Source organism: Oncorhynchus tshawytscha, linkage group LG16 (assembly GCF_018296145.1).
Source record: "Oncorhynchus tshawytscha isolate Ot180627B linkage group LG16, Otsh_v2.0, whole genome shotgun sequence".
NCBI classification, from domain to species: domain Eukaryota; kingdom Metazoa; phylum Chordata; class Actinopteri; order Salmoniformes; family Salmonidae; genus Oncorhynchus; species Oncorhynchus tshawytscha.
Window position 1 is genome coordinate 22613034 of NC_056444.1, and position 11689 is coordinate 22624722.

The 11689-nt window shown below is 42.9% G+C and overlaps 1 protein-coding gene across 2 annotated transcripts; it reads right to left on the minus strand.

Moving 5' to 3' along the window:
- Positions 1-114: 114 nt before the first annotated feature.
- On the minus strand, positions 115-11139 carry LOC112215523 (crystallin J1B-like). Of its 2 annotated transcripts, none has more exons than XM_024374611.2 (10): positions 11030-11139; positions 10648-10714; positions 9853-10032; positions 9604-9702; positions 7820-7912; positions 7391-7547; positions 5748-5863; positions 4745-4822; positions 3081-3220; positions 115-1089 (listed from the first exon to the last, which is right to left on the minus strand). In XM_024374611.2, the coding sequence occupies exons 1-10, from the start codon at positions 11030-11032 to the stop codon at positions 988-990; spliced, it is 1035 nt and encodes a 344-aa protein (XP_024230379.1). In that variant the 5' UTR covers positions 11033-11139; the 3' UTR covers positions 115-987. The 2 variants fall into 2 exon arrangements, with proteins under 2 accessions (XP_024230379.1, XP_042154919.1); XM_042298985.1 differs by having other exon boundaries at positions 10648-10809; positions 11030-11107.
- Positions 11140-11689: the final 550 nt, after the last annotated feature.

Below are 11689 nucleotides of genomic sequence, written 5' to 3' on the forward strand. Positions count from 1 at the left end.
GTAGTCAACTTTCACCACATCTTATAGCCAGAGCCATGCAAACCCATTTAAAGATTTTACACTGCATTACATCTTATATTCCTGTTTTCATAACCACACTCCATGTCAAAGATATTAAGATATTGGCTTCATTTTATGCAGAGAGTACATTCAAAATCATCAGAGGCGCCATTGAGAACATGGTAATATGGAAGTCAGCAATTTTAAGAAAACAGACTAACTCCTTTGAGGGAGGGATAAGTTGCAGTCCCTTCAGTTGATTCAGCACGGTAAATCTTTGTGTCTCTGTTATTTCACTTCAACAGAACCCATGCCAGAGAGAGAAAGAGATAGAGAGTATTGAAACTTGCTGAAATTCATTTCCTCTTTTGCAAAATACATTTCTGTTCTTTAAATTATTGCAAGCCCTCAGTTTCTCTAACCGGAGCAGAGGTTATTTCAACTGAAAAACCACCCAAAACCATAGAGACAGCATTTCAGAGCTGTAGGTGAAGCTGCTAAGGTGAAGTAAACAACTGCAATATGTGATAAGTTAATCATTTCCTATACATGCAAGCACCACAACACACAAATGCTATTTGTAATCTTCCTCATTTAGTTTAGATGCTATGTTAATTCATTTTATGTACTCAGTTACCTCAAAAATGGTTCACAAGTATCCTCCTCTTTTAATCCTAATGTATACATGACAAGAATATTCCATATTCCATATACTCATCATTTTGCAACATACTGCAGCTTTGACAGAGCAACAAGGTTCAAGTTACATCCGTCAAATGTTACTTTAGAATATAACTTTCATAAACTGTTTTGTCAAAGTACAACTGTGTTATAAAATGGGCTTACAAAGCAGTTGTAAAAAAAAACAAAAAAAAAAACATCATCAATACATAATTCATATTCCCAAATAATATGTTAATCAGCTTTAGCAATACATTCATTTAGTAAATACATTTGCATAACTGCCTTTAAGGCGATGTGCCAAGTCTAGGCTTGCTGTGAGCCTACAACTTTCTTAGCCAGTCCCAGCAGCACAGGATATTTGAGGGTCCTGTTCTTCCAAGACTCTGGGATTCCCTGAAGACCTGTCTGGAAAGACAAGGGAGGAGGAACAGATAAAGGCTACAGTATATAAAATGCTAAGCCTTCAGAGCAGACACAAAGCAATCCATCCGAGGTCAAACTCATTACCCAGGCTGAAACTATGGACACGGGATACAGAAACGTTGTTTTTATTGCTTGCTCGTTATATAGGCTACACCTTATAGTCAACATTTATAAATTGGATGAAGGTTGACTTCTAGAACAAATAACTTGAATGATTAGGTTTGAATATCCCGCTGTGTGGAAGGTCTAACAATCAAATGACCATGTGACAACTACAGTGAGGGAAAAAAGTATTTGATCCCCTGCTGATTTTGTACGGTTGTCCACTGACAAAGAAATGATCCATCTATAATTTTAATGGTAGGTTTATTTGAACAGTGAGAGACAGAATAACAACAAAAAATCCAGAAAAACAATTGATTTGCATTTTGATTTGATTTGCATTTTGATTTGCATTTTAATGAGGGAAATAGGTATTTGACCCCCTCTCAATCTAGCTACCAGGTGTCTTTTATACAGGTAACAAGCTGAGATTAGGAGCACACTCTTAAAGGGAGTGCTCCTAATCTCAGTTTGTTACCTGTATAAAAGACACCTGTCCACAGGAGCAATCAATCAGATTCCAAACTCTCCACCATGGCCAAGACCAAAGAGCTCTCCAAGGATGTCAGGGACAAGATTATAGACCTACACAAGGCTGGAATGGGCTACAAGACCATCGCCAAGCAGCTTGGTGAGAAGGTGACAACAGTTGGTGCGATTATTCGCGAATGGAAGAAACACAAAATAACTATCAATCTCCCTCGGCCTGGGAATCCATGCAAGATCTCACCTCATAGAGTTGCAATGATCATGAGAACGGTGAGGAATCAGCCCAGAATTCCACGGGAGGATCTTGTCAATGATCTCAAGGCAGCTGGGACCATAGTCACCAAGAAAACAATTGGTAACACACTACGCCGTGAAGGACTGAAATCCTGCAGCGCCCCCAAGGTCCCCCTCCCAGGACAACTGGGTGAAAGTGTTTTGGTCAGATGAGACCAAAATGGAGCTCTTTCGCATCAACTCAACTCGCCGTGTTTGGAGGAGGAGGAATGCTGCCACCATCCCCACCGTCAAACATGGAGGTGAAAACATTATGTTTTGGGGGTGTTTTTCTGCTAAATGGACAGGACAACTTCAACGCATCAAAGGGACGATGGACAGGGCCATGTACCGTCAAATCTTTGGTGAGAACCTCCTTCCCTCAGCCAGGGCATTGAAAATGGGTCGTGGATGGGCATTCCAGCATGACAATGACCCCAAACACACGGCCAAGGCAACAAAGGAGTGGCTCAAGAAGAAGCACATTAAGGTCCTGGAGTGGCCTAGCCAGTCTCCAGACCTTAATCCCATAGAAAATATGTGGAGGGAGCTGAAGGTTCAAGTTGCCAAACGTCAGCCTCAAAACCTTAATGACTTGGAGAAGATCTGCAAAGAGGAGTGGGACAAAATCCCTCCTGAGATGTGTGCAAACCTGGTGGCCAACTACAAGAAACATCTGACCTCTGTGATTGCCAACAAGGGTTTTGCCTCCAAGTACTAAGTCCTGTTTTGCAGAGGGGTCAAATACTTACTTCCCTCATTAAAATGCAAATCAATTTATAACATTTTTGACATGCGTTTTTCTGGATTTTTGTTGTTGTTATTCTGTCTCTCACTGTTCAAATAAACCTACCATTACAATTATAGACTGATCATTTCTTTGTCAGTGGGCAAACGTACAAAATTAGCAGGGGATCAAATACTTTCCCCCCTCACTGTATGTAAATACTAGCTACTTGAAATACTAGCTAGCTACTTCTGATGAATAAAGTTCCATATTTTGATAATATTTGCTTGGGCCAGACAGTATAACTGACTGTAAGTTGCTCTGGATAAGAATGCCTGCTAAATGACCAAAATGTAAATGTAGGGTTTTGCTCCAACCCTACCTGTGCTCCAAAACAGGCCCCTATGAATGAGGCCCTACTGGCGGTGCATCCCCCGCGGCGCATGGTTCCCCTGACTGCCTCCTCCAGCTGGCTCAGTGTCAGGACCCCGTGCAATGCTCCCTGGAATGCACCTGGCAAGGCTGGAGATAGGAACCGCAGATACAGATAAGGACCAAGAGGTAATTGTCTTCATACTATTTACTTATGTCATCAATCATTCAATATATTTTTATATTAAGACCATTAAGTTTTATTGGGCAGTGTATGTGGTTACATTTTCCATGTCAATAAATCCTTCTGAACTGAGAGGTGAAGGGAGGAATACACCAACATGAGTTACACACATCCTAACATGAGTTACACACACATCCTAACATGAGTTACACACACATCCTAACATGAGTTACACACACATCCTAACATGAGTTACACAAATCCTAACATGAGTTACACACATCCTAACATGAGTTACACACACATCCTAACATGAGTTACACACATCCTAACATGAGTTACACACACATCCTAACATGAGTTACACACACATCCTAACATGAGTTACACACACATCCTAACATGAGTTACACAAATCCTAACATGAGTTACACACATCCTAACATGAGTTACACACATCCTAACATGAGTTACACACATCCTAACATCAAATCAAATCAAATTTATTTATATAGCCCTTCGTACATCAGCTGATATCTCAAAGTGCTGTACAGAAACCCAGCCTAAAACCCCAAACAGCAAGCAATGCAGGTGTAGAAGCACGGTGGCTAGGAAAAACTCCCTAGAAAGGCCAAAACCTAGGAAGAAACCTAGAGAGGAACCAGGCTATGTGGGGTGGCCAGTCCTCTTCTGGCTGTGCCGGGTAGAGATTATAACAGAACATGGCCAAGATGTTCAAATGTTCATAAATGACCAACATGAGTTACACACACACACACATCCTAACATGAGTTACACACACACACACATCCTAACATGAGTTACACACACACACACATCCTAACATGAGTTACACACACACACATCCTAACATGAGTTACACACACATCCTAACATGAGTTACACACACACACATCCTAACATGAGTTACACACACATCCTAACATGAGTTACACACACATCCTAACATGAGTTACACACACATCCTAACATGAGTTACACACACATCCTAACATGAGTTACACACACATCCAAACATGAGTTACACACATCCTAACATGAGTTACACACATCCTAACATGAGTTACACACATCCTAATATGAGTTACACACATCCTAACATGAGTTACACACATCCTAACATGAGTTACACACATCCTAACATGAGTTACACACATCCTAATATGAGTTACACACATCCTAACATGTGTTTTAGGTTCAAAGATGCAGGAGCTCCCGTCTCCCACTTCAGACGGGAGGGACATTTAAGCACGAGGTCATTAATGACGGGATCAAAGACTAGAGAGAAGGAAAGCACTTTCTTAGACCAGGGATAACTAACTAACTAACTAGCTAACGGATGTGCTGACTGGGATGGTGTGGTTACAGTGCCAAGTCGACAGACTGGACCCTGCTGCTGCCACAGCCGTGCTGGCGACGCCACCTACCTAGTGTGTGTGTGTGTGTGTGTGTGTGTGTGTGAGACCTACCTCATGTGTTAGTGAACACAGCAGGTATCAGCTCTGGGGAATGCTTGGATAAGTTGTCCTTCACCTGACAGATTTGTGCTGCAATGGTGAAAGTTAGAGTGAAATGCAACATTTAACACTTCCCATATGCATTTTTTATTACCATACTTTGGGGGAAAATTACATTTTCTTCATTAACCTGCCACTCAAGATTCTATGTCCATTTACATTTTACAGTCTTGTGTTAGGTTTTAGGTTTTGACTGGCTGAGATTTGGCTGTTCCCACCATTGTATTAATATTTAATATAAAATATGTATAATCTAACGCTTAGTAAAATTGAGATCAACATCATTACTTAATATTCTATTTATTTATTTATTTTACCCCCTTTTTCTCCCCAATTTTGTGGTATCCAATTGTTAGTAGTTACTGTCTTGTCTCATCACTACAACTCCCGTATGGGCTCGGGAGAGACAAAGGTCAAGAGCAATGCGTCCCCCGAAACACAACCCAACCAAGCCGCACTGCTTCTTAACACAGCGTGCATCCAACCCGGAAGCCAGCCGCACCAATGTTTCGGAGGAAACACCGTGCACCTAGCGACCTGTTCAGCGCGCACTGCACCCGGCCTGCCACAGGAGTCGCTAGTGCGCAATGAGACAAGGATATCCCTACCGGACAATCCCTCCCTAACCCGGACGTTGCGACCTCCCAGTCGCGGCCGGCTGCGACAGAGCCTGGGCTCAAACCCAGAGTCTCTGGTGGCACAGCTAGCACTGCGATGCAGTGCCTTAGACCACTGCGCCACCTGGGAGGCCTTTACTTAACATTCTAGCTAGGCTGCACATCAAATGGCACCCTATTCCCTAAATAGTGCACTACTTTTGACCAGAGCTCTATGGGTCATGATCCAAAGGAGGGAAGAAAATATGGAATAGGGTGTCATTTGGGATGAAGCCCTAATAATATATGAGCAGAAAGATTGTGAATGTTTATAAGCGGGAGTGGCATTAGAGTCGTACCAATAACAGCCCTATCCAGGTCCTGAGGGTTGTTTCTGTTTGGGTCGTTGAGCTGGGCCAACACTGAGTCCAGAGCATTGGGGTCAGAACCATGCAGGATGAAATGCTCCAGGAACCTGACAAGAAATGCATTCTGAGCAAAATTATAAACTCAACATGCAACAATTTCAAAGATTTTACTGAGTTACAGTTCATATAAGGAAATCAGTCAATTGAAATAAATTAATTAGGCCCTAATCTATGGAATTCACATGACTGGGAATACCGACATGCATCTGTTTGTCACAGATACCTTAAAAAAGAAGGTAGGGAGGTGGATCAGAAAACCAGTCAGTATCTGGTGTGACCACTATTTGCCTCATGCAGCGCAACACATCTCCTTCGCATAGAGTTGATCAGGCTGTTGATTGTGACCTGTGGAATGTTGACCCACTACCCTTCAATGGCTGTGCGAAGTTTCTGGATATTGGCAGGAACTGGAACATGCTGTCATACACATCGATCCAGAGCATCCCAAACGTGCTCAATGGGTGACATGTCTGGTGAGTATGCAGGCCATGGACGAACTGGGACATTTTCAGCTTCCAAGAACTGTGTACAGATCCTTGCGACATGGGGCCGTGCATTATCATGGAGAAAATGAGGTGATGGCAGATGAATGGCATGACAATGGGCCTCAGGATCTCATCACAGTATATCTGTGTTTTCAAATTGACATTGACAAAATGTTATCCATAGCTTATGCCTTTCCATACCATAACCCCACCGCCACCAATGCAGCGTTCTGTTCACAATGTTGACATCAGCAAACCGCTCGTCCACATGATGCCATACACGTGGTCTGTGGTTGTGAGTTAGACGTACTGTCAAATTCTCTAAAACGATGTTGGAAGCGGCTTATGGTAGAGAAATTAACAATCAATTATCTGGCAACAGCTCTGGTGGAAATTCCTGCAGTCAGCATGCCAATTGCACTCTCCTTCAAAATCTGAGACATTTGTGGCATTGCGTTGTGTGACAAAACTGCACATTTTAGTGGCCTTTTATTTTCCTAGCACAAGGTGCACCTGTGTAATGATCATGTTGTTGAATCACCTTCTTGATATACTACATGGATTATCTTGGCAAATGAGAAATGCTCACTAACAGGAATGTAACTGAATTGGTGTTCAACATTTAAGAGAAATAAGCTTTTTGTACTTATGGAATTTTTGGGGGATATTTTATTTCAGCTCATGAAACATGGGACATTTACATGTTGCATTTATCTTTTTTGTTCAGTTTAGATATTGTACCTACCACAACTGTAGTCAGTATTTTACCTTTATTTAGCTAGGCAAGTCAGTTAAGAACAAATTATTATTTACAATGACGGCCTACACCAGCCAAACCAATTGTGCGCCACCCTATGCGAACCCCAACCACAGCCTGTTGTAATACAACCTGTATTCGAACCAGGGTGTCTGTATTGACGCCTCTAGCATTGAGATGCTGTGCCTTAGACCACTGCGCTACTTGGGAGCCCATTAAATATGGATTGTGTTATGAAGCATGTTAATGGACGTGAGTAATGAGATAAATTACACAATTTATGAGGCCTTTATGCATTAAGAGCCATTATCTGCTCTAAAGGCCTACAGTACCTTGCTGCAGCCAGTGTCATGGCCACACACATATCGTTGTTCTGGGTTACACGTATGGCCGTCTCCACCTTCTCCAACATCTCAGGCATCCCAGCAAACATCGCCACAACGGGAGCCATCTTGGTGATCCCGTCCATCTGACAGTCCACATCACATCCTGAAATGGAGAGTGAAAAAGTAAAATCTTTGATTCCCTCAATTCCTCACGTCCCTCTCAAAGCTCATTGGAGGAGGAGGTCTAAGGAGAGGGAACTTGGAGCCTATCCTCCAATGCGCCTTGAGAGGGAGGTGAGGAATCAGTGACAGAAGGAATCAGCGATTTGACAGCTTGTACTTTTTTCAAACAGGTTGTGTCTAAATGTAACTCATAATAAATGAACCCAGGACAGACGTGCTTCCTTTCAGCTGGTGATCTTTATGTTACTGTACCTGTCTTTTCGTTTCCTGCATCCACGTTCCTCATGAAGGCTTTGAGGCTTGCGTTTCTCCAAGGGCCATCAATGGGCAGGACAGCTTTAGGACCTTTACATTTCAATTGAGAGTGAACAGCTTTAGCTGACTGAAAAAAATATAAACTCAATGAAAAAAGGAACGTCCTCTCACTGTCAACAGCGTTTATTTTCAGCAAACTTAACATGTGTAAATATTTGTATGAACATAACAAGATTCAACAACTGAGACATAAACTGAACAGGTTCCACAGACATGTGACTAACAGACATTGAATAATGTGTCCCTGAACAAAGGGAGAGTCAAAAATCAAAAGTAACAGTCAGTATCTGGTGTGGCTCATGGACTGCACCCGATTTTCCAGTTCTTGTTACCCCACTCTTCCACCAAGGCATCTGCAAGTTCTCGGACATTTCTGGGGGGAATGGCCCTAGCCCTCACCCTACGATCCAACAGGTCCCAGACATGCTCAATGGGATTGAGATCCGGGCTCTTCGCTGGCCATGGAAGAACACTGACATTCCTGTCTTGCAGGAAATCCCGCACAGAACAAGCAGTATGGCTGGTGGCATTGTCGTGCTGGAGGGTCATGTCAGGATGAGCCTGCAGGAAGTGTACCACATGAGGAAGGAGGATGTCTTCACTGTAACGCACAGCGTTGCGATTGCCTGCAATGACAACAAGCTCAGTCTGATGATGCTGTGACACACCGCGCCAGACCATGACGGACCCTCCAACTCCAAATCGATCCCGCTCCAGAGTTCAGGCGTCGGTGTAACGCTCATTCCATAGACGATAAACGCGAATCCGACCATCACCCCTGGTGAGACAGAACTGCGACTCATCAGCGAAGAGCACTTTTTGCCAGTCCTGTCTGGTCCAGCGACGGTGGGTTTGTGCCCATAGGCGACGTTGGTGCCAATGATGTCTGTTGAGGACCTGCCTTACAACAGGCCTGCAAGCCCTCAGTCTGGCCTCTCTCAGTCTATTGCGGACAGTCTGAGCACTGATGGAGGGATTGTGCGTTCCTGGTGTAATTCAGGCAGTTGTTGTTGCCATCCTGTACCTGTCCCGCAGGTGTGATGTTCTGATGTACCGATCCTGTGCAGGTGTTGTTACACGTGGTCTGCCACTGCGAGGACGATCAGCTGTCCGTCCTGTCTTCCTGTAGCGCATTCTTAGGCGTGTCACAGTACGGACATTGCAATTTATTGCCCTGGCCACATCTGCAGTCCTCATGCCTCCTTGCAGCATGTCTAAGGCAAGTTCACGCAGATGACCATCTTTCTTTAAGTGTTTTTCAGAGTCAGTAGAAAAGCCTCTTTAGTGTCCTAGGTTTTCATAACTGTGACCATAATTGCCTACAGTCTGTAAGCTGTTAGTGTCTTAATGACCGTTTGAAAGATGTGGTCCTGAAAAAGGGACGTTTCTTTTTTTGCTGAGTTTTATATGTTCAATAACCACACTGTGCAGAATAGTTTAAAAACCCTGGCTTCATGATATCCCAATAGGAAAGTGTTTTTGTCCGGAACATCGTTTTTCAAAAGGGGATTCCCCATAAGTTACCAAAGGGGAAAATAAAACTCTGTGGTATAGAAAACTGACAAAAGCATACAACCACTCTACCCCTCTGTGGGACCAGATGCCTAGTAAGTTATTCACTTAAAAAAAAAAACTGTTTCTCTGTCATTGGTCAGGTGATGGGGCACAGAAAAGCAACAGTTTGTACACATACAGGAAATGACTGCTGATTGGTTGCCTACCGTTCTTTTGTCTGTATGGGTTATTGAGAGGAAGATCATACACAGTGTCAGGGCCAAAGAACTTGTAGATGCGCTTGGTCAAGTCCTCCACGTTCACATCTAGTGATTACCAATAAAAACATAGAGCATATGAGTATATTATGTCATTCATGGAGTGAACACGATAACACAAACTCGACATGAAATGTTCTTTATTTAGCAAGACCTTGGGCCATTGGATGTTCGTCCTATTGGGTGTCAGTATGCTACCTCCACATTGACTGAGTGACTCTAGCAGTACGTAGGCCTGGTCTCCGTAGCACGTCTGCTCTCCAGTCTCTCTGCGGTAGAACGGGTTAGCAGACTGAGGGCGGAACTCTGGACACGGTTCCAGATCTGACAGAACCTCCTTCAGTCGCTCTGGGTTGTAAATCCAATGCATGGGCTGGGCTGTTCGGGTGGGGTACATAGAAAAGAGAAAGTTACTGGACAGATATTAGTGTAGCCTTAGTTGTATTTTGTCTCTTATTTTGGCATAGACCTAATGTATTGAGTCATTGTTATTGTCTGTGACCCTTATTTCCTGTGGATGCTGTATAAGGTATCTACAACCAGAAATAGGGGTTTTATCAGCTTGGATCCAACTCGCTTCCCTGTCTTCGGTATGTGTTATGTACTGTGGTTATTAGACATAATGATATTGAACACTTTCCAAATCTAGAACGAGTCCAGATCATGAATTGCCATACTGTACGTGTACGGCTTGTAATATTGCACAAAGCAAGAGCGCAATGTCAATCAATCCATATGACATTGATTGTATGTACTTTAATTCTAATGGAACACTATTGATTTTATAACACTGTTGTTTAACTTTGTTGAGAAGGCAGAGTAGGGTAACACCCTTTTATACTCTTAATATCATCAGTGGCAGATATGCAGCTGTGCAGCTGTCTCATACTGATTAACACCAAGACATTACATCAGAGCTATGTTTGAGCCAGTGCTGCAGTATCTTTTTGGGATATTACAGTTATTGAAAAGATATCAGTCCCATGAAATTACCTGCTGCGTCTGCCACAGCTGCTCCAATGATTGCCCCCATGGCTCTCTCTGCCACAGTTGAAGCCATCTGTGTCATTTAGTCCAACAGGAACAGAATTAGCGGTTAAAATGGCTTTCTCTTGAAATGTACTTCAGCTTTTCAGTTTCTCTGTTTTTATTGTACTGGATGACAAAATGTGAATTTTGAATAATTGAAATTGAAAACATTATTACTAGATACTATATTGGCAAGAAAAATAACAATATTTAACATGGCTGTAAAACAAAATATGAATCAACTAAGAAATGTAACAGACAGTTGACCATACCGCCCTCTGTACTGTACATCATACATTCAAAACAATATGAGTCAAATAGCACACAATATTAACACTTTCCTTACCATAATTCTCTTCTTATTCTCCCCCCAGCACCACACTGATGTTGTTTTGAAAACCTGACTGACGTTGTGTCATCTGACGTTGGAGGACTGCCCAGATATTCTGAGACGGTTATGACACTGCAACGATGACTCATGAAAAAGGCCAGAGGTCTGAGAGAGACCGGTAGTGGGGCACACATTCTGATCTGTTATTGCATCGCTCAGGTTTAAGATAAGATGGTTTAATAAAATATGTTACTCAGTGAAACCATGGTAACCTTTTTTTGAATATAGTGTTTGCTCCCAGGACACTCATGTGGGTGATCCCCCTCCATTTCCATGTTTGTATGCTTTCCACTCCACTGCTTTGTCCATCAGTTATACACAGCTGATGCCCTCTGGCCGTCTGATCTGATCCCCCTCATCCTAACCCTCTCCTGGGTCTCCCAGCCCATTTATTCGTCAGGTCTCTCCTGGCCCTTTCAGACCAGCCACATACTGACAGTGTTAGGGTTATATCATTCAGACAATCAATACAGGAGAAAAAAACAATGATTGCCCCTGTGCTAACCTATGGTGCCTCTTCTATCACTTAGGGGCTATAATGCTAGCTCTCAGATCCATTTAGACCCTATCTGCTCTGTCCAGTGTTTTGACAATTCATCTGTAAGACAGTAAACC